The 24,799-nt window shown below is 36.6% G+C and overlaps 1 protein-coding gene across 7 annotated transcripts in view; it reads left to right on the forward strand.

Moving 5' to 3' along the window:
* The first annotated feature begins 19,973 nt into the window (after positions 1–19,973).
* The window catches only part of LOC103972914 (uncharacterized), an 81,161-nt gene continuing 76,335 nt past the window's right edge, over positions 19,974–24,799 (forward strand). For 5 of the 7 annotated variants that reach the window (XR_010513482.1, XM_065183363.1, XM_065183366.1 and 2 more), the window contains exons 1-3: positions 19,974–20,126; positions 20,264–20,955; positions 21,225–21,876. Coding sequence is in view for 6 of the 7 variants with exons in the window: in XM_065183363.1 (XP_065039435.1) it covers positions 20,340–20,955; positions 21,225–21,876 (1,268 nt within the window). In the remaining variant the exon portion in view is untranslated. Of the gene's footprint in view, positions 20,127–20,255; positions 20,956–21,224; positions 21,877–24,799 lie in introns of all 7 variants that reach the window. The other 2 variants (XM_065183364.1, XM_065183365.1) reach the window with 2 other exon arrangements.

Below are 24,799 nucleotides of genomic sequence, written 5' to 3' on the forward strand. Positions count from 1 at the left end.
CCTGATATCCTTGGCGCAATTCCGCTCTTGGCCCGATGCCCGACGTCCGAAGCCTTCTCCCATCCAATATCCTAACGTGATCTCCTCCGACGCAACATCAATTCCTCCTGCGTTAACTGTCTAATCCTGATCGAGTAGACCTGCATCACTCAAAATGTAATTAAACATCTGAACACAATCAATTAGTTTCATCATCAAAATCTGAGATTCAACAATCTCCCCCTTTTTGATGATGACAACTAATTGATGACTAATGGAGTTAACCTTAACTCCCCGGAGTTTAACCAAACTCCCCCTATCAATATGCCATTGATAGAACACTTGGATTATCCCAAATCCAAGTAACATTCATCACATGTTATGAAAAATATTTAAACCATCATGCAAATATATATAAAATATTGAATTCAATGCATGAAGTCATCAATATACTTCTCCCCCTATGTCATCAACAAAAAAGAGAAGTAGCTCTAGCTATTTTAAAAGATATGCAAGTTTTTGCAACATAAAGCTAGATTTTCATCACAACATATAAGCACAAAAGCATAGCAAGATTCTTAAGTTCAATCACGGCAATTCAACACTTGCTTCTTGTGCAAGATTGCACTTTGCTTTTCTTTTCATGTTCTCACTAGCAAAAGCTTTCTCCCCTTTGTTTTTGTCGAAAAGAAGGGAAGAGTACAAGCTAGCCAACATTTGCCTTGAGCTAGCAATCTTTCTCCCCCTATGTCATTGCCGAAAAGAAGGAGAGGAACCAATGATTTAGACTTTTACATAAATTATGAATTTGCATCAATCAATATTTCAATCATCACATGATATATATACAAGACAAAAATGCAAAAAAATCATGTCATGAAAGACATCAATTGTTAAACATGATATGATAATAGTCTCAAAATTTTCAATTTGCAATACATGTGATACATTGCAATACTAAAAAATTTAATGCGATGCTTTAAAGATATCAACCTATTTTTTATACAAAGCATGGCAAGAGCAATTATATTGCAAGTTTTCTAAGTTTTGCATTTTTTGCTTCTTTCGAGATAGCAATTCTTTGCTTCTCTATAAGCTAGCAACTTTTACGATATGCAAGTTTTACAACGTACAAGCTAGCAAATTTAAAGATGTGCAAGTTGGCATATTTGCTTTTCTTTACAATGTGTATGATAGTATTTCTTTGTAATGTTCAAAATAGCAAATTGTATATCATGCTAGCTAGCATATTAAAGATGTTCAAGAAAGCAAGCTCTTTCTTCTCTTTTGAGAAGTGTCATTTTTGCTTCCTTAGCAAAATACCAAACTAGCAAGGGACCATGTTTTACATGAGGCAAGCAAATAATTTGGCAAGTGTTACATTTGTATCTTTTCTTTAGATGTGCAAGAAAGTAAGCAAGTTTTTGCATTTTCTTGACTTGTGCAAGGTAGCTAATTTATCTTTGAGATTACCCTTTACATCAATTCAAAATAGCACATTAGCAACTCTTTCTCTCCCTTTGTCATTGGCAAAAAGAAAGGAAGATTCAAGTCATGAATATCAAAATAATAATTTTATCATGAATATTTCATCATTGTGTGCATCATTATTGTACATTAAAGTATTGCATACATAATACCAAATCATCATATATATTTTTAAAACATATAAACCCATCATTATATGCATGATTCCAAATCATCATTCATATTATTTCAATCATTGTTTCAATCATCACTATAACTCATCATGCACAAAATGTAAAATCATCTAACATGATACAAACATTTATTTTCAAAATATTTATCACTATTTTCATGTATGATAATAAAGTATTTATGATACACATTATATGCATATATCATCACAATAAAAAGTAATTGCAAGCATAATTTCAAATCATAAATGTTTCAAATCATGATGGTATTAACTTGTCAAATTTCATCCTACCATTCATGATCATAACTTTTCATTTGTATGCATCAAAATAATATCAAGAGTATTTCATGCATAATTTTATATCACCACATAAGGAATATCAAGAAGAAGGTAATTGGGTGATGCGATAAACATTTCATAAATACAAGGAATTGCATAAAAATCATATAATAAAAGATTAGAACATGTGAAAGGCATGATTTCTTTTTGAAAAACCTACTCATAAATAATCAAAAGAAAATCTTAAGAGATCGATTAATGAAAAAATCTTGATTCATAATAAATCTTAATTTGCAAATATCACATAATCAAGATCATGAATTTGGATAAAACTCATTTAAATTCAAATCGTCCAAATCATCAAAATCTCAACATTTCTTTCAAGAGATTCAAAATGGCATAAATAATTTTATTGGTCTCTTAGGTAGAAATCAATAAGATAGAGAAAATGAAAATTTTTAATAAAAAATTATTTCCTCCTTTTGTTTCAACTTATTGATTGATTCCATACATGCATGCCCTTTTTTTTTCCTTTTTTTTTTAATCCATGCATCATCGTTTAAAATGGAAAGATCAAAAATCATAAAAAAAGTGCAACACATAATTCAAAAAAGAAAATTATTTCAACTCATTACTTCAAGTCAAACATGATTTCATTTAATCAAAATTGAATAACTTCAAGACCAATAAATCATCATGTATAACAATCATCAAGTATGATACAAACTTTTCAAAATGTTTATCATGATAAGGCATATAAGCCAAAGAAACTATTAAATATAAAGCATATTCATCAATGATGGTTTCATTGGGCATAAGGCATTTTCAAACAAAATCATTTTATTATTTATTGTAGTCATACATTTTTCTTTTTAGGTGAATCTATCTTTTCATGCTTAAATTTTTTAATTTTTCAAAGATGCTAAAAAGAAAAACATGATATAATTTTTGAAAAATAATTTTTTATTTCCTATTCCTACTATCTAAATTAAGCACTCATGAAAAACTTCAAGTAATTTTAAAATAATTCAAGAGAGTTGAGTTACTTACCTTATAGTCGAAGCCTGTCAAAGCCCAATTCGTCGTTTCACCTTTGGAAGTTCTTGATTCATCCTTGGGTGCCTTCCTTTCCTTTAGCCTCTTCCTCCGTTCAAGTTCATTATTTATTTTAGATTTTTGTTTAATGAACTTATTAAGAGTTAGTGTTCGAAGTTCAAGTTCATCATTGTCCTCATCACTTGAGTCATCGCTCAAGTGGTATTCATTTGTCCGGAGTTCCAAATCCTTCATATTCTTTGGAAGGTGGTTCAAGTGTTGATTGTGTTCATCATGTGCATTGCGCACCATTTCATATGTCATCAATGAGCCGATAAGTTCTTCAAGTGGAAAAATATTTAAATCTTTTGTTTCTTGTATTGCTGTTACTTTTGATTCCCAAGCTTTATAAAGTGATCGTAAAACTTTACTAACAAGTTCAAAATTCGATAAACATTTGCCAAGAGCTTGTAAACCATTGATGACATCCGTAAAATGGGTGTACATGTCAACAATGGTTTCGCTCGGCTTCATTCGAAAAAGCTCGAAATCATGCATTAAAATGTTGATTTTCGAATCTTTAACTCTAAAAGTGCCTCCGTGTGTGATTTCAAGAGTGTGTCATATGTCGAAAGTCGTTTCGCACAAAGAAACCCGATTGAACTCATTTTTGTCCAAAACGCAAAATAAGGCATTCATAGCCTTTGCGTTTAAAGAAAAATACTTCTTCTCCAAATCCGACCATTCGTTCATCGGTTTAGAGAGAAGTTGAAAACCATTTTCAACAATATTCCATAAATCCAAATTCATAGAAATCATGAAAACTCTCATTCGAGTTTTCCAATAAGTGTAGTCCAATCCGTTAAACAATGGTGGACAAAAAACCGATAAGCCCTCTTGAAAGCCATGAAGAGCCATTTCTCTCGGGTGTAAATCCGAAATGAGAAATACCGGGCTCTGATACCAATTGTTAGGATCGGAGCGGCACTAAGAGGGGGGGTGAATTAGTGCAGCGGTAAAGTACGATAAACTTTTGACGATTTAAACACTTTCAGAAACTTCGTACGATAAAAGCAACGTTTCGTTTGAAACTGTTTCGATTGTGTTTTAACTTAAAGGGATACGTAAGAAGGAGACAAAGAAGTAGAGCATCAAAGTGAAGATGGTTTGCAGTAATATAAATGACAATAAGATAAACGCAAACCGATTTATAGTGGTTCGGTCATGCGACCTACATCCACTTGTGAAGCCTTCTTCGATGAGGCTCCCAACTTCCACTAGCAAATCACTTTGAAGGGGAAGGACAAATACCCCTCTTACAACCTTTTACAAGTGGTTCACTCTCTTACAAATTTTCAAAGAGAAAGAAGGAGGTGAACACTCAAGCAATTGAAAACAAAAACTTGCTAAAGACTTTGCTAAGACATTTATCTCAATCTCATGCTTCTCAAAGGTTGTTATCTCAACTGAGAATTGAGGGGTATTTACAGGCCCCAAGAAGATTCAAATTTGGGCTCCAAATTTTGAATTCTCTTGGGTTCCCGAGGTTGGCGGTGCCACCGCCTGTCGGTGGCGGTGCCACCGCCCGACCTCTCGGGTTCTAGGCGGTGCCACCGCTCAGTCTAGCGGTGCCACCGCTCAGTTCTTGGGTTCTAGGCGGTGCCACCGCCTACACTATTTCAGCTCACTGGTTGGGCTCTAAAATTGGCCCAAACTAGTCCGAACTCGAGCCCAATTGTCCCCTACTTGGGTTATAGGATTAACACCTAATCCTAACGCTAATTAATGTACTAACTACGAATTTAAAGACATTTCCTAAGCTATTACAAAGTCCATAAGTCAAGACTTTTTCCGGCGAGCTTCCGGGGAACTTCCGGCGGTCTTCCGATAAACTCTCGGAAACCATTCTGCGGACTCCCGGCAAGGTCCTAGACTTCATGATTTGATCTTGGCGAGTTCCAACGAGCTTCTTCAGCAAGCTCCGATCTTTCTCGGTGAGCCCCGCGAACTTCGAACGAACCTTCCGGCGAGCTTCCGAAAAACCCTTCGGCAAGCTCCCTACTCATTCTTGACTAGTTTCGGCAGCATTCCCGACGAACCTTCGGACTTCCGTCGAACTCTCGAACTCGCAACAAATCCTTCGCGCTTGACTCCGACACTTTGTTTCACTTTATGTCTTCATCATTATTATAGTTAATCCTGCACACACAAGCCAAAACTCTATTCCGATCTAGACAATTATTACAACGTGAATTGACATTCTGTTGCCCGAAACGTCATTGGTTGGCGCTTCGTCCGATTCTTCAGCACATCGTCCTCTCTTGCGGCTTGTTGCCCAATCGGCAGTTGACCTCCGCAACCCCGATATCCTTGGCGCAATTCCGCTCTTGACCCGATGCCCTGTTTGTTAGGATCAAGAGCACTAAGAGGGGGGGGGGTGAATTAGTGCAGCGGAAATCTTATAATAAATTAAAAACCAAAAGCTGCGTTCGTTCAAAAACTTTTATGATGCAAAAGCAAATTCTCAGTTTGTATCTAAGTGCAGTTTGCGTCTAAGCGCAGATTGCGTTTAAGCGCAGTTTTGCGTCTAAGCGCAGTTTTGCGTCTAAGCGCAGTTTTGCGTCTAAACTCAGATTTACGTCTAAATGCAGATTTACGTCTAAATGCAGATTTACGTCTAAACGCAGATTTACGTCTAAACACAGTTTTACGTCTAAACGCAGTTTTACGTCTAAACGCAGTTTTACGTCTAAACGCAGATTTACGTCTAAACGCAGTTTTACGTCTAAACGCAATTTTACGTCTAAACGCAGATTTACGTCTAAACGCAGTTTTACGTCTAGACGCAGATTTACGTCTAAACTTTGAAACTCGTTTGTATACTCGCAGAAGGCAGTATGCAGTTGAAAACGTGAACTGAAATCTGATGATTGAGCGAGGAAAGCCGATTTACGTCTGAATGCAGTTTTACGTCTAAATGTTGAAACTCGTTCGTAAAATCGTAGAGGACAGATTGCAGTTATTAATAGGATTAAAATGTAAGCGTAAACTGCAAAGAAGCTCGTTCGTAAAAGCACGGAAAACAGTTCTGCAGAATCAAGCGTAAACGTAAACTGTAATGTATGAAAATACGAGTTTACGTCTGAATGCAGATTTGGAAGAACAGCACTTAGAACTTGTTCGTGAAAGCGCAGAGAGCAGTAGTGATGAGGGAGGTTTGCAGTAATGATAAAGTGCTCAAAAATAAACGCAAACCAGAGATTTAGAGTGGTTCGGTCAGCCTTGACCTACTCCACTTTTGGCTTCCTCCACCGATGAGGTTGTCGACGTCAACTAGGTGCCTTCCTTCAATGGGCGAAGGCCAAACTTCCCTCTTACAATTTCTCTCCTTTTGACAGGCTTAGGAGACAACCTTTACAGACCTTTCTCTCCTCACTTTACAATCAAAAACTTGAAGAACAGAAGGAGGAGACTTAAAGGCTTTACAACACTTTTGAGCTCTTTAGAATCACAGAAAAGATCACGATTTTGGTATAGGTCTGTATCTTTTCAGTGCTGAATGGGTGGGGTATTTATAGGCCCCAACCCAATTCAAAATTCGAGCTCAAAACGATCAAATCGATCAAATCCCAGAATTCTGGGATCAGGCGGTTGCACCTCTCGACTGGAGAGGTGGCACCGCCTGGCAGAGCTCGAAGACTGAGCTCTGCCGATTGCTTCTCTCTGCCAGAGCTCGAAGACTGAGCTCGATGGTTGCATCACCTGGCAGAGCTCGAAGACTGAGCTTGGTGATTGCATCACCTGGCAGAGCTCGAAACTGAGCTAGGTGGTTGCATCACCTGGCAGAGCTCCAAGCTGAGCTCAGGCTGATCCACCTCTCTGCCAGAGCTCGAAGACTGAGCTTGGTGAATGCATCACCTGGCAGAGCTCGAGACTGATCTCAGGCTGATGCACCTCTCTGCCAGAGCTCGAAGACTGAGCTCGGTGGTTGCATCGCCTGGCAGAGCTCGGAACTTGAGCTCTGGCGGTGCAACCTCTTGGCTGGGGCGGTTGCACCTCCCAGCCTTGCAGCCCTGGCGGTTGCACCTCCTGGCTGGGGCGGTTGCACCTCCCAGCCCCACAGCCCAGGCGGTTGCACCTCCTGGCTGGGGCGGTTGCACCTCCCAACCCCACAGCCCAGGCGGTTGCACCTCCTGGCTGGGGCGGTTGCACCTCCCAACCCCACAGCCCAGGCGGTTGCACCTCCTGGCTGGGGTGGTTGCACCTCCTGGTGCAATCAGGGTCCGAATGGTTCACTCCATTCGGCCCACTTTGAATCTTTTCAGGGGCCCAATTGCCCCAAGATTAAGCTAATGGGATCACTTCCCATTTTCATGCTTAATCATCATGCTAACTACGATTAACTCTAAGACAACTTCTGCAGCTTTGCTCCGATGCGTCAATCGCTTCTTCCGGCGAGTTTCCTGCCAACTTCCATCGATCAACCGATAACCCTCGGTGATCCTTCTGCGGACATCCGGCATACTCCTGGACTTTGCGACGATCCACTTGGCGAGTTCCGACGAGCTTCGCTTGGCAAGCTTCTGGACTTCTCGGATCTGTTCTCTCTGAACCTCCGACGACCGTCCGAACTTCCGTCGAACTCTCGAACTCCCAACGTGATCATGATCTTGACTCCGGCGCAATTCTTGCTGCTTGTCTTACTCTCATCGTAGTTAATCCTGCACACTTATCTCAACACATAGATTAGATAACAAATGACAATTGACTTCATCATCAAAATCCGAGATTCAACACTGTTAGGATCGGAGCGGCACTAAGAGGGGGGGGTGAATTAGTGCAGCGGGTTAAAACGTTGGTTTCGACAAATCTTTCGTACGATAAGAACGGAACTTGAAAAGCTTAACTTGAAAGCATATTCTTAAAGTTGTGCAGCAAAGGTAATAAGGAAATAAAGCATATAATAAGGTTTGCAGTAATGTAAATAGCAATAATGAAATGCAAACCAGAGATCACGCCAATTTTAGAGTGGTTCGGTCAAATGACCTATATCCACTTGCGAGGCCCCTCTTTGATGAGGCTCCCACCTTCCACTAGCAAATCTCTTGAAATGGAAGGGCAAATACCCCTCTTACAACCTTTTACAAGCAGTTCAACCTCTTACAAATTTTCAGCAAGAAAGAAGGAGGAGAACACTCTAGCAAATTGAAAACAAGACTTGCGAAGACTTTCTAAGACTTTTCTCTCAATCAATTGCTTCTCAAAAAGTTGTAATCTCAGCTAAGATTTGAGGGGTATTTATAGGCCTCAAGAGGATTCAAATTTGGGCTCCAAAATTTGAATTCTCTTTGGGTTCCCGAAGCTGGCGGTGCCACCACCTGTCACTGTCAGACATTGACAGTGTTGGGCGGTGCCACCGCCCAGCTCTCGGGTGTTGGGCGGTGCCACCGCCAGACCCATCGGTTCACTTGTTGGGCTTCAAATTTAGCCCAAACCAAGTCTAATTTTGGGCCCAGTTGGCCCCTAACTAGGATATAGGATTATCTCTTAATCCTAATCCTAATTACAAGTGAACTACATAACAAAACACATCCTAAGCAAGTTTTCAACCGCGAACGTCGAGTCTTGTTCCGGCGAGCTTTCCGACGAACTTCTTCCGATGGACTCCCAGCAAGCTCCCGAACTTGTGATGACTTTAACGAGTAGCCGAGCCTTCTCGGTGATCTCCGTGAACCTCCGACGATCTCTTCGGCGAACTTCCGAAAATTCTGACAGGTTCCCGATTTCTTCTCAATTGGTTTCGGTAGCATCTCCGACGATTCTTCGGACTCTTAAACGTCCATCGAACTTGACTCCGGTATTCTTGCTTTGTGTTTTCTGGTTATCGTAGTTACTCCTGCACACTTAACTCAATAATATGGATTAGATCAATTAACCCATCAATTGATTTTATCATCAAAATTCGAGATTCAACAATCTCCCCCTTTTTGATGATGACAATCAATTGATGACGGAGTTAAACATAACTCCCCCTATCTATATGTCATATTATGAGAAGGTAAAAACACTTGAAATCTATCCCATTGAATTCAAGCATAAACCGATAAGTTCTAACCGTAGAACTTATCGTTATTCTCATTGAGCATAAGTAAATACGAAACTATTTTTCTTAGGTAAGGAAATTTCGGAAGAAGGTGCATCCAAGTTGCTATTTTGAGGAGGGGGTTCATTTAAATTCAAATTATCAAAACCAAGATCATCATCAAAATTATTTTTCTTTAAATTAGAAATTTCATTAAAAACTACATGAATAGACTCTTCTATTACTAAGGTTCTTTTGTTAAAAACCCGAAAAGCCTTAGAAACGGAAGAGTAACCAAGAAAGATGCCTTCATCGGATTTAGCATCAAATTTTCCTAAGGCATCCCTTTCATTCAACATAAAGCATTAACAACCGAAAACTTTAAAATAGGAAATATTTGGTTTTTTGTTATTCCATAATTCATATGGAGTTTTTGATAAGGATGGTCTTATTAGGACTCTATTCATGATGTAGCAAGCCATATTTACGGCTTCGGCCCAAAAATACTTAGGTAAACTATGTTCATTTAACATAGTTCTTGCCATTTCTTGTAGGTTTCTATTTTTTCTTTCAACTACTCCATTTTGTTGGGGATTCCTCGGAGTGGAGAAGTTGTGATTGTATCCATTAACTTCACAAAAATTTTGAAAGTCACGGTTTTGAAATTCGCCACCGTGATCACTCCGAATTGATGAAATCATGAAACCCTTTTCGTTTTGAGTGAGTTTACAAAATTTAGTGAAACACTTGAAACAATCACTTTTGTGAGCTAAGAAATAGGTCCAAGTGTATCTAGTATAGTCATCCACGATTACAAATGCATATTTACTTCCCCCTAGACTTGTCATGTCAATTGATCCAAATAAGTCCAAATGAATCAATTGTAATGGTCTAGCGGTGCTAATTTGAGTTTTTGGTTTGAAACTAGTTTTTATTTGTTTACCTAGTTGACATGCATCGCATACTTTGTCCTTAATAAATTTTATATTTGGAATTCCTCGCACTAAATCTCTAGATGAGATCTTAGATATTAGTTTCATGCTTGCATGGCCTAGTCTCCTATGCCAAAGCCAAGCATAATCATTTAAAGCGGAGAAGCACATTTCATTACTTAGTTCATCAAGGTTGATGGTGTAGACATTATTTTGTTTTAATGCAATCATAGTTATGTTATGGTTTGGTTTTTCAATAATACACACATTTGATTTAAATCTAACGATATAACCTTTATCTCATAATTGACTAACACTCAAGAGATTATGTTTCAATCCATCAACTAGTAAGACATCATCAATAGAAAATTTTAATTTGTTACCTATGGTTCCCTTGCCCATGATTTTGCCTTGGTTGTTCTCCGAAGGTGACGTACCCTTCTTCTTTGCTAGTGAGCATAGAGAAATGAGATGGATCTCCAGTTAAATGTCTTGAGCATCCACTATCTAGATACCATCTCTTGCTCCTAGCTTGTGATGGTGTATGTTTCTACAAGAAGGGATTATTTTTAGGTACCCATTTTCTTTTGGGTACCTTAAAAACTTGTTCATCATATTGCATAGAATTGATCATGGTTCCTTTAGGAACTCAAATTAGTTTGTTCGGACTAATTTTCTTGAATGGACATTTATAAGTTTTATGTCCATATTTGCAACAAAAGTTGCAATTGCTTTGGTGCCGAACATGTAAGACGGGGCCTTTAATGAAGGTGGTTGGATTTTGGTGAGGACTTCTCACAAATCTGATTCCACTTCTTTTAGGAACATGACCCTTATTTGTAAGGATCATGTTCAAAGATTTGCTACCAACCTCGAATTTCTTCAAGGTATCCTTAAGTAGCAAGTTCTCCTTTTGGAGAGATTCTAGATCATGACATTTTATACATGGAGCTAAACTATCATGATATTCAGTTTTTAATTTATCGATATCACAAGTGAGACTATCATGCTCCTTTTTTAGCAATTTGTATTTTCTACTAATTGTCTTACATTCATCAAATAACTCATGGAAAGCATTTAATAATTCATGATAAGGTAAATCTGCATCAATTAAATCAATTACCTCTTCTCCGATGGTCATTAGGGCGTAATGAGCAACTTGCTCGGTGTTGGACTCCTCTTCTTCGGACGCGCTTGAATCATCCCACGTTGCCTTGAGCGCCTTCTTCTTTGATGTTCTCTTTTTGGCTTGAGGACAATCGTTCTTGTAGTGTCCCGTTTTTTTGCATTCATAGCAAATCACTTGGTCCTTCTTTTGTTCAAATTTATTTTTTGTATTATTTTTAAATTTATTCTTTCTTAAATATTTTTTAAATTTTTTAGTCAAAAGTGCAATGTCATTGTCACTGTCCTCATCACTTGATGTTCCTTTCAAGTGGTCTTCTTGTGATTTGAGTGCCATATCCTTCATGTTCTTTGGAAGGGGGTTCTCGAGCTCGTCATGAGCTTGACATGTCATTTCGTAGGTCATTAGAGACCCAATGAGTTCTTCAAGAGGGAATGTTTTAAGATCTTTGGCCGATTGAATGGCCGTAACTTTTGGATCCCAACTTTTAGGGAGGGATCTTAAGATTTTAGTTACTTGTTCAAAGTTAGTAAAATCTTTACCAAGCGCTTTGAGTCCACTGATGACATCCGTAAATCGGGTGTACATGTCTCCGATGGACTCACTTGGTTTCATTCGGAAAAGTTCATAAGAGTGCACAAGGATGTTGATTTTGGACTCTTTCACTCCGCTAGTGCCTTCATGAGTGACCTCAAGAGTTCTCCAAATATCAAAAGCCGAATCACAAATTGAAACACGATTAAATTCATTTTTGTCTAGTGCACAAAATAAGGCATTCATAGCCTTTGCATTTAAGGCAAAAACCTTCTTCTCCGATTCATTCCATTCGCTCATCGGAAGAGAAGATTTTTGAAATCCGTTTTCAACAATAGTCTAAAGCTCGAAATCCATGGAAATGAGGAAGATCCTCATCCGAGTCTTCCAATAAGTATAATCCGACCCATTAAACAAGGGTGGACGTGTGATAGAATGACCCTTATGCATACCGGAGTAAGCCATCTCTCTTGGGTATTAAACCAAATATGAGAGTAAGCCTAGCTCTGATACCAATTGTTAGGATCGGAGCGGCACTAAGAGGGGGGGGTGAATTAGTGCAGCGTGTTAAAACGTTGGTTTCGACAAATCTTTTGTACGATAAAAATGGAACTTGAAAAGCTTAACTTAAAAGCGTATTCTTAAAGTTGTGCAGCAAAGGTAATAAGGAAATAAAGCATATAATAAGGTTTGCAGTAATGTAAATAGCAATAATGAAATGCAAACCAGAGATCACGCCAATTTTAGAGTGGTTCGATCAAATGACCTACATCCACTTGCGAGGCCCCTATTTCATGAGGCTCCCACCTTCCACTAGCAAATCTCTTGAAATGGAAGGGTAAATACCCCTCTTACAACCTTTTACAAGTAGTTCAACCTCTTACAAATTTTTAGCAAGAAAGAAGGAGGATAACACTCTAGCAAATTGAAAACAAGACTTGCTAAGACTTTCTAAGACTTTTCTCTCAATCAATTGCTTCTCAAAAAGTTGTAATCTCAACTGAGATTTGAAGGGTATTTATAGACCTCAAGAGGATTCAAATTTAGGCTCCAAAATTTGAATTCTCTTTAGGTTCCCGATGCTGGCGGTGCCACCGCCTGTCAGTGGCGGTGCCACCGCCTGTCCCTATCAGACATTGACAGTGTTAGGCGGTGCCATCGCTAGACCCTTCGGTTCACTTGTTGGGCTTCAAATTTAGCCCAAACCAAGTCTAATTTTGGGCCCAATTGGCCCCTAACTAAGATATAGGATTATCTCTTAATCCTAATCCTAATTACAAGTGAACTACATAACAAAATACATCCTAAGCAAGTTTTCAACCGCGAACGTCGAGTCTTGTTCCGGCGAGCTTTCCGACGAACTTCTTCCGACGAACTCCCAACAAGCTCCCGAACTTGTGATGACTTTAACGAGTAGCCGAGCCTTCTCGGTGATCTCCGTGAACCTCCGACGATCTCTTTGGCGAATTTCCAAAAATTCCGACAGGTTCCCGATTTCTTCTCGGTTGGTTCCGGCAGCATCTCCGACGATTCTTCGGACTCTTAAACGTCCATCGAACTTGACTCCGGTATTCTTGCTTTGTGTTTTCTGGTTATCGTAGTTACTCCTACACACTTAACTCAATAATATAGATTAGATCAATTAACCCATCAATTGATTGTATCATCAAAATCCGAGATTCAACATGCCCGACGTCCGAAGCCTTCTCCCATCCAATATCCTAACGTGATCTCCTCCGGCGCAACGTCAATTCCTTCTGCGTTAACTGTCTAATCCTGATCGAGTAGACCTGCATCACTCAAAATGTAGTTAAACATCTGAACACAATTAATTAGTTTCATCATCAAAATCCGAGATTCAATAGAGTCCCTCGAGGCCATGGTGATTCGGAGGCCGAATAGGACGGGAATCACAAGGAGTTGTGATCGGCAAGAGTTGCCTACCTTTTAGGCTTAGTGTGATTGGTCGAGTCCCTCAAGGTTACACTAAGATGCTGATTGGATCATGATCCCCACTAGAAGTCTGTCGGAGACTTCCGTTTCACGTGCTAAGGGTGTCGCGTGACTCGTTAGTAAAATAGTGGGAGCATATTAAGATAGAAGTCCATATCTTGATAGTTTATTTCTTGCAAAATCTGCATGTTATTCATTTCTGCTGCATCTTTATTTTCAGAAAATGTCGCTTTCAAATCCCTTACGTGGCATACTTGATGTCAACCATCTCACTGGTCCAAATTATACGGATTGGCTCCGTAACTTAAGAATTGTTCTCACAGCGGAGAAAATCGTGTACGTCCTTGATACAGTGATTCCTACGCCCGAAGAAGGGGCAAGCGAGGATGAGATCGCTCGCTACGTGAAGTACATTGATGACTCCACTCTTGCTCCATGCTATATGTTGGGCTCTATGACTCCTGAGTTACAGAGACAACATGAAAAGATGAATGCCAGATCCATTCTCCTACATGTCCGCAAATTGTTTGAGGAATAGGGAAGGACTCAACGATATGAGATATCCAAGAGCCTCTTCCGCACTAGGATAACTGAGGGGATACCGGTTCAGAACCATGTCCTATAGATGATTGAGTGGATAGAGAAACTCACAAGTCTAGGAATGGTCCTAGAGGATAACTTGTGTGTGGACATTGTGCTTCAGTCCCTACCATATTCCTTTTCACAGTTCATAATGAATTTTAATATGAACAAGCTTGAAGTGACTCTCCTAGAGCTCCTCAATATGTTGAGGGAGGCAGAGAGTACTATTAAGAAAGAGAAGCCAGTTCTCTACAATAGTGAGACCAGAAGGAAAAGGAAAGCAGAAAGGTCCCTTAAGAAGGGAAAGGGCAAGGGCAAGGGCAAACCAGGTAAAGCAAAGGTTGCTAAGAAAGACCCAACAAAGGACAAAGGATACCAAATGATAAGACCCTAAAGTATTATCGTAGGCTCTGATACCAAATGATAAGACCCTAAAGTCCTATCGTCGCTCTGATACCAAATGATAAGACCCTAAAGTCTTATCGTTGCTCTGATACCAAATGATAAGACCCTAAAGTCTTATTGTAGGCTCTGATACCAAATGATAAGACCCTAAAGTCTTATCGTGGAAGAAAGATGAGAAAAGGGATGATAATGATCACTTCGAGGGGATCGACCTCCTTGATCGCTTCGAGGGGATCGGCCCTCCTTGATCACTTCGAGGGGATCGACCTCCTAGGGTTTGTCAAAAGACATAATAATATTTTTCATAGATTACTGAAAAGAAGTAGTTACATCCCTATTTATAGAGTTCCTCCTAGAGTCCATTAGGACTTGAACTCTAATAATAAATAAATATTAAATAAACCTCTACTTGACTCTAATTGAACCAAACCGACTCAATAAACAATTGGACTAAACAGACTCAACAAATATTATTCAAAAGCTTAGAAAAAGGGTCCTAACAGTTCCTCCCTCTTCAAATCAGCCTTGTTCTCAAGGCTGAGCAGCATCAATCTCAGGGAGCTTCTCTTCAGCACTTTAGCCATAGACTATCTACAATGCATCACAACCTGTTGATCAAGTAAGTATGGTCTCCACTTTTTGAGAGTGTAAGCAACAGGTTGATTTTTCAGTGTAGTAATCATTGCATGAAACTTCTGGCCCTGTATAATCAATTTTATCTTTAAACCTTTGCTATCACAAGTGAAAATCCGTCCATCAATGATCTTTACTTTGAATATGTCATAATCTTCAATGTGATGGGCCAATCGGTCAACAGTCTCACTGTCCATAGAATTGTTAGTGCTACCAATATCACTCAAAACTATAACAGGCTGATGTTCCAGAGTTTCGCCAAGTTCCATAGTTTGCGGGTTAGAGTAGTTGGCTAATGCATGCATTGTATGTATGGTAGGTCCAACCTCTGCATTAGAATTTATACCTTCATGATCGGAGTCCACATTCTTAGCTTTCGGTTCCTCTCCAATTGGTTCAATCATCAGAAGTTGCCCTTGTTTACATCGATGCTTCATACTCCATTTTTCATCATAATACAAACTCTTTGCTAATCTTTCATTGAGTTCTTCTTGGGTTAGTCTTCGGGTGTCAAGGCTTTGGTTAGGAATAGATGGGGCCAGTGGCTTACTAATCATCTAGTTGTTGTCATAATAATTCACTGAGCTAGAAAGAGTTCTAATAGGTATGACTCATGGACAGCTCGATATTGGGCCTAAAGGGTCACACACATATGGTAGGCATTGCGACAACTAAAGGTTCGGATATGAGATATCCGTTGGAGCCCCTATCTTATTGAATATCCAATAAGCCCCTGAATTATTGGATCCTATGGATGAGATCGAATAAGAGCCAATGAGAGATTATTGGATAGAGATCCACTAATCTAATAAGCTTGGGTAATTGGATGGAGATCCAATACCCAATAGGGCATGATTCATTAGGGTTAAGTTAACAGGAGACTTCTATAAATAGGAGGGAACCAAAGACTCATAGGCTAGATGTTTTCTTAGTTGTCACCTCCTATTTTCCTCTCCCCTTCTCCTCTTCAGATAGGAGACCTGGAGATTTGATGAGCATCGTTGCAGCTCTGTTGTGTGGAACACCGCTAAAGAGGAGGACGTTTGACCTCCTTCATCCTCTCCTACAAATCTATAGGAATTTTAGGATATACTATCTCCCTAGGTAACATAATAATCTCATGTGTGGTTTTAAGTTTCACGAATTTTACGCACAAATCTTTGACAAACATATTTTTGAAAATTTAAAAATTTTTAGGTTTTTTTCTTCCGCTATGTATGTGATGTCGCCCCCTAGATTTTTCTATAATAAGTTAAACATCTTTCTGATACAAATTTGATCGATTAGAGTTTTCTAAATCGATGAAAATTTATGAAAGTACTAATTCATCCTCCTCTTAGTGTTATTTACGGTCCTAACAGGTTCTCCAACAATCTGGCTTATGGTTAAGTTGGGTTTTTCTCATGTTCAAAGCTACTGTTTCCCCAAGTAGTTGTGATTAGCTGGAGTCATGAAGAAATCGAGACTCATTTGAGATTGGGTGAAGAGGTATTTCTAGGCACACGAGTTTCATGCGCACACGGAGTTGTATGTGTCTCCTACCACATAGCTTTGATCTGGCCATCCATCTTTGTTGGGGCCGAAGTCCTACTTAGATTAGGACTTGGTCAAAGTGGTGTGCTGATCTTGATCACACGGCATTACCTCTTGCTTTAATGGATAAGATCGATGCTTTAATGGTTAAATTTTGCCTTATATTGTATTTCACTTCAATGGGTAAGATTGATCTTGATCTCAATTCAATTCGGTAAAATTATCTTTGATAAAAAAAATATGGACATAATCGTTATGCATATTTTCCACAAAATTAGCAACCATATATGATTTTTGTGCTTCTTGTTGTATCTTTGAAATATTACATTGTGACAATATATTTTTGGTTATTTTTTGTTTGCATTTTATTATCAAATCAAATAAAAAACTTGGTATGAATTATTTATGCAGTACTATGCAAATATTTTTGTAAATTGTGCTTTAATTTGTAAAATTCCTAAAATTTTAGACTTTCAAGCTTCTAAGGATAGAATCACTAAAAAAAAGAATAACTGTGGTAAAAAATATATGTAATTTTCTGAAAAATACATGTCTAACGATACAAGAGTTGGTATTTTAAAAAGTCTCATCTTGAGTCCTCAAAATAAGGCCTAAAGTAGAAATTTTTAAAAAAATCAGCCTATTTATGACTCAATTTTCTCCAATTGATATATTAATATTAAAAAAAATAAAAAAGATGATTATTTATTGATTTTGAATAGGGTTATATTGTTTTTGGATCCTATTAAAAAATAGTATAATTAGGGTTTTTCTTTTCATGTGAAGATTTCACACATGAATCTATGATTATATTAAAGGGGTCCTATGAAAAAATATCAACTTAATCCTTAAAATAAGGTATAGATAGAAAATTTTAACCTATTTATGATCGAATTTTCTCAAATTGATCTATAAATCTTAGAAAAAAATAGGACGATGGACATTTAGACTTCCATAAGACGTTTTCTCCACAACAGCTTCCTTGGACACAACTTTATCCCTCTCAAATTTTTAACAGTTTTATTCAACTCAAGCTTCTTCTTATTGTCAACACTCTTCATTTTGTTTTTCATTTTCTTCCTTAATTTATTGGGATTGTAACCTCTAGCCAGGTTTGTAGGATACCTATCTAGTTTCTGTTCTAAATTCCTCTCGTTACTAAGGAATTCAAATACAATATCATCGAAATACAATATCATCGAGTCATGTTCTACCAAGGTTGTGAGCTATTTCCCAAAGATATCAATCACAAGATTACATTTGGAAGCTGTGGTATCACATAAAGTTGGCTCTGATGGTCTGACAACCTCAAGTGCAACATCATATACTAAGTCATCCATTGGAAAATCCTCTTGTAGGATATCAACTTGTAAATCCTACGTAATGCGAAATGGGTTAATTACCTTAATATCATAATATCACTATATATTGTGACCACTAATGATATAATTACCTTAACAAGTGACATAAAATCATATAACAAATACCCCTTACATTCCAATGGGTATAACTCTTTATGTAAAAAAAAAAAGAAAAAAAGATCAGGAGATGTTTAGATAATATATGGACACATATGGTATTGATATTTACGTGTTCAAGTGAGATCATATATAATATTTTATTGATTGCTTTCTAATGCCATTGTTTGATTATTTCTATAATCACTGAGATTCTATATCAGTAGTTAATTTAAAGCTTGACACATATGCTCACAATATCACCCTTATCAGTCAATCAAGATAAATGCTAAGATATTTGGTAGAACCGATAGACATCATCTCATTTTATCTAAATAATTTATCATACAAAATAATTTATGATACACATGATAGGAGTAAGTAACTTCTTAAATAATCGACAAACATCATCTCATTTTGCTTAACTCTATGAATACTATTGTTAAATCAATTCGATGTTCTCTGTTTAGTGAACAAAGAAGAATATGAACATTGAATACCAAGAATGATAAATGAACCCCATTAATTATAAACCTGTTATCTTTATCCTATCACTCAAGAATGCATGATAAAAATACTCCAGAAAGAGCAAAATAAAATATCTATAAGATATCTAAATGGGGTACATTTTAGAATTTCAAAATGATATTATCTTAGTAAAATTAATAAAAAAACCTCTATTATGCTTAGTTGGTGTGAGAGAGAAGTATTAAAGATGATCAATAAACTATGACTAGCCATCATCCCGTTTGGAAAAGATTTTTTTTCTTTTCTTTCTCTTCCACATATGATAATTTAGGTAGATAAATGTACTACAAACATATGTTTAAAAAATGATAATGCATATATATGAAATAATATAATTTAATAATATATAAGTAAAAACTTACCTATGCGTAATTTTGCTTTGTTGGCATCTTTATTATCCTTTTTGGACCTTAATACCCAAATGATATGGTTATCAAACCTATATAAAACGGAAAGAGTCAAATAATCAGATCATTTACTATGATTCATAATATTTGATAATCAAATCATTTGCTATGACTGTCAATAATCAGATCAATATTAAATACTGGCACACTGAGCTAATCAGCAAAGGAAAGAGGGAATTGGTTCGGTTCGGAGGGGGTTTTTTTCCCTCAAGTATTAGCCAAAGCAATTGCAAAAATGAAGCAGGTCAATCAAGGGTAGGGGGGGGGGGTGGAGGGGGGAAATTGCTCGCATCGTCCCAATTATTATGGTGCTTATTATTTAAAATCTCTTTTATTATTCATAATTTTTTTTATTATTTATAAGTTTTTAAAAATTAATAAAATAATATTTTATTATTTATAATATATCTAATTTTATTTTTATCTTTTTTTTTCTTCTCCATAGTTCTCGTCTATTTTTATTGTCTTCTCATCACTTGCATATCCTATAGGATAGTTTAAAAACTTAAATTATTATAATGAACATCAAATACAGATAACCCTATTAGATTATTATAAAATATATAATCCTAAAAATATTAAAATTATTATACTAAATATAAAAATTATTTTTATCTTATTTTTTATTTTCAATTTATCTTATTTTTTTTTTTTTGTCAATTTATTTAACTTTGAGGAGGAAAATGAGGAGTAAAACAACCGGAAGAAGATGAATTATAGATAAGAAGTAAAAAGATTTTATTAAAATTAAATTATAAATTTAAAATATATATCTTTATTTACAAAAAGATAACTTAAGAGTATTCAAAGTTAATACTAAAGAACATGGAAGGTGTTGCAAACAATAATATTGCGAAAAACCCCTCCTTGTGTTTGGAAGCACCACTGGCCCTTCCCTTCGCCTCCCGGCGTCGCTCGACGGCTGCTGCATCGTTTACCGGGTGGACGGCGTTGGAGATCCGTGGTTGTGGTGGTTTTTTTTTTCTACCAGTGAGCGGCAGGTTAGGGTTTCTTTTCCCGTTCTTTTTTCTTTGCGATGTTCTTCTTCTGCAATGTTGTTTAGATCCTTATTGATTCAACCAAAATGTATTTGGTATTGATCGCCCATTTCTGTTTCTAAAACATCCTAGTTGGCCAGGGTTGTTCAATTCTTTACTTAATTGGTTGGCGGAAGCTGAAACTTCTTGTGATTTTAGTGTGACTGGCAAGAACATATGGCCCGTGGTCAATCTCAGAAGGACGAGGATACTAGCAGCTCGACGAGTAGACGCGCTAGCAAGAAAAGGAAAGACATAATTGACTCGAGCATTTCTGGTTCGACGACGAATGCTAGCCCTAAAACCAAAGTTTCGAGTGGCAAAGCGAAAGACAGCAGGACTCTGACTACCACGAGTTCAGCAGCGACGGATTCTTCCAATTTGAGATCTGCTAGGGAAACAACTACCAAGAAAGCGAGCGTGTTGGGTCCTATCTTGCGGAAATCAGAACGGCTTGAGAAGCAAAATATGTCAACCCCTTTGCAGAAAAGGGGTTCAGATATGGAAGTCAAGAATCATAGTCCGCTAAGACGGTCAAAGAGGATTGAGAGGTTCTGCGCATCAAGTTCCTCAGGTTCAAAGCTGTCTGGAAAAAGCTCAACTCCTTTGGTGAAGAAGAAAGTGAACGAGGTGAAGAATGAAAAAACAAAATCAGTTTCAGGCACCACAGGAACGAACAAGTCTAAGAAGCTTAGCAGTGGTAGTAGCCGATTGTTAAAAAACCGAACGAGAATGGATGCCCGGAGTTATAGAGCTTTATTTACACCACTAACTAAAAAGGCCAAAATTTCAGGTATTTCATGCCTGTAAATCCACAAGTATATTTCATTGGCATCTTGTCTGCTGACTCTGCTCTCTAAAATTGGAATAAAATAAACCTTATTGAATTTTACTTCTTTTGCAACATTTAGATGTTACATTAATGATTAAACTAATAATTTCTATTTGTTTGCATGACACCATCTCAGTGCAACCAGTTCAATATGGTCCTCTGTTCAGCATCTCACTTGATTTCATCGTTCATTTTTTTGCTATCTGATTCTCTGTCTTGGATACTTCTAGATTCCACAGAACCATTGAATGACTGTGTTTCAAGGGCTGCTGATTCTGCAGCAGTAGTAGAGCATGGAGATGAGTGTAGTGGAAGAAAGTGTGACGAGCCTATAGTGAATCCTTGTGATAAAGAATTAAAAGAAACTGCAGAAGGTTCTAGTTCAGTTTCAAGAGAGCTTGAAGAGTTGGTCCAGGGAGTTGATAGAGCAAGTACATCTTGTTTTAACGTGAAGCGAAAGTTAACTGAATTAAGTGAGTCCAAATATGCTGATAACAGTACTAGTTCACTGCAGCCTTCTCTAGCTGGAAATATTGCCAAAGAATATGACAATGGCATGTTTCAGAGAGAGACTGACATTGATCGTGACGAAATTGATGCATGTAAGTTAAATACAGAAGATTTTGGGTTATTACAGCCTGCAGAGCATGCTTTTCAAAATAGACCCTTCACTGCTGATGTTATTCAACAAAGTGGGGATACTTCAGCATCTCCTAGAAGTGCAAAGCTGACTTGTGATCTTGATTTGAACACTTCATTAACACTACAAGGAGAACATATGTTGATTCAGACAATTTCCATGGCGGATGCTTGTCTTTCATCTCCTTCTTTGACTAGACGAGATAATCTACAGCAGTGCACAAAGTGTTTTGAACTCCAAAGGTGCTTCTTGTCTTATGCTCCTATTTGATCTGAATCCTGTTTTGTTTTTATGTTCGAGAGTACTATTATGCACCCCAATCCATTATTTACCAGCAGCATGTCTCATTGCTTATCTGTGAGATAAAAATTAAAATTTGTTCTACTAAGTAGTTTAACAATATATCTGAGTGATCATAATGCAAGTCTGAAAATGTATTTAGTTAGATATTTCCTGGAGATTCTGGATCAAGACAATTGCTTGACCATTATAATTTCTCTGCTTCTGGGTTGCTTACATGAAGTCAGTTTGTTCTGAAGACATGTTTATTGATAACAAGAAACAAGGAGATTTAAATTACAAAGAAACAAGTAGACGAGATTTAGATTACACCAGATTATGTAATCGTTGATTCTCTAGTCGACTTCTTTTCTTTGTATGAATCTGTCATATCCATTTAGTTGCATCATTGTCTAAAAGAGAATAAATTAGTTGAAATTAAAATGTTCTTATATATATACATTCTCAAAACCTCTAATTTCTCTCACAATCTATAGCACTACAAGTCAAACTCGGAATTTTTCGAGTTAATTGCAACAAGTTTGGTGTTTTACTTCTAATAAGCCCCACCACTCAGCTACAAATTGAAGTTCAACTATTAATAATAACTTACTCTAAAAATTTATATAATGTTAATCGTATAAAATTTTAAATACATGGGGACTTTGTAGTCCTTGATCAAATTGCCATAAGAATTTCAAACATACCCTTAGCATTCAAGATAACTCATTTGTGATATTGTCTTGAACTTAAATGCTGCGAACCAATCTTGCATTGCATTGATATAACCCGGATATAACTTATAAATAGAAGGGTTCTTATAAAAGAATTTAGGGTTTAAATAGTGTCTTACTCGACGATGAAGTTGACATATGCATATTCCATCAATGATTGTAAAGATATTCTTATAATTTTCTTCATCTTTATCAAAATTTTTTTGAATTGTTTCTTTGGTTCTATTTATAGCCTTATAAAGATATCTCATTACTGGATTTCTCATTATTTGTGAACTAAAGCACTCAAACAAGAGAGCCTATCACTTTTAATGCACAAATCATATGATTGCAAAATAATAGCATCAAGATGATATCAATTGCCTTGCTGCCTTTTGCTTTTTTTTGCCTACTTACTTGTCACCTATTTCTCTGAAGTAAACATATTTCTAATATTGTGTTTTTGCTTTTGAATACTATACAATGTCAAGAATGAAAGGAATGAATTGACAAATCATGTGATACTATACCTCACCAATTCCTTGTTGTCTGTGAATTTCTCATCATATTCAATGCTTTGATATGATTATATATAAAACTCATAACAAAAATTGCCTTCTCTGATCTCTAATATTTTCTTGATATTTGTAATCTTTCCCATATCCTCTTAATAAGATCAATACAATGTGTCGCGTATAGAGTCCTTCATATAAGTGCAACCTTTTTGCTTGTAATAATTTCCCTAATAAAGAAGAAAATAAAATTGATAATTATTTGAAAATACAAAAATAACATAATTAAAATATTTAAAGAAAATATCATACTAGCTAAAATATAATTGCTTTCATCATTTGATATCACTTGAACCACATTTTGCTATCCAATTTTGTCGACAAGCTTATCAAGCAATTTAAATATTTTTTCTCCAGATTTCATAAAATTAGGATGTAACCATCTTATCGATCCATGCATATGACATAATTGAACAATCATGTTTTGCCCATGCTTCCTTCTGTCTCTTCATCAAACTATTTATGTAATGCAGCTCATTTTACAAATATGAAACTCTGAACTCATGGTACTTGGAGGCTTCAACTTAGAACCATATGTTTTAATTACTTCAATTATATGCTGAAAACTTCTAAACGGGTTGCAGAAGGGAATACCTGTCTTTATGATATTAACAAGTGGATACACTAATCTGTTTTTGAAGTTCACCATAATAAATATTTAAGATTCTATCATATGGTTTTTCTAATTAATAAAAATCATAGTAAATCTTTCTCTTTTCTCCATTTTTTATCATTAATTGCCTTGATAAAAATATAAGTAGCTTTTATGATTGATCTTTCTGGTATAAAATTAAATCGGTTCTTGGAAATATTCATTTGCATCTTATTATATCTACAATTTTCAAAGTAATATAATATGCTTTATTATTGTAATTCCTTTGTAGTTAAAGCAGATTTTAATGTCTCTATTACTTTTATAAATTTGTATTAAAATCTCTTCATTCATTAAAAATTTTATTTTTAAAAAAATATTAAATAAATTAGTTGATCAAGTCAAACCATTGTTGGATTTTCAAAATTCTTCCAAATCTCAATAAGGATAACTTTAGGATTCACACTCTTATGCAAGGTTTGATGTATTGCCTGAAACGGTACAAAATGTGTGGTATGTATCAGTTCACTTGCTAAGCATACATGTACTAGCTTGTTTTGGATGGTATATAGAAAACTAGCCTGATATTTGTCGGCATTGATGGTGTATTGGTCAATATGATCGAAACTCGCCTATTATAAATCTGACCCGGTCAAATCTGGCCCAAATGATCAAATTGACCATTTTATGGCCTCTTTTGGGGCATTAATTCCCCCTCCCTCCCTCGCTCCCCCCATTCACTCACTCTCTTTCACTCATGCACACTCATTTTCTCACACTCACTTATGATTAAAACTCCTATTCGACGATTAGTGGTAATCAAGCTCTAGATTAGTGATTAAAATTCCTAAGAAAAAAGATAAATTCAATTTTGCCTCTTGATAACCTAGATTTTCTATTCATTTATGGCTTATATACACTTTATTCCTATTTAAATTTAATTTATATATCAATACATTAGGAAAAATTCTAAAAAAAGGGGTTTTTGAATTTCTTATCATTTTTTGGC

This window comes from Musa acuminata, chromosome BXJ1-5 (genome assembly GCF_036884655.1).
Source record: "Musa acuminata AAA Group cultivar baxijiao chromosome BXJ1-5, Cavendish_Baxijiao_AAA, whole genome shotgun sequence".
Lineage (NCBI taxonomy): Eukaryota > Viridiplantae > Streptophyta > Magnoliopsida > Zingiberales > Musaceae > Musa > Musa acuminata.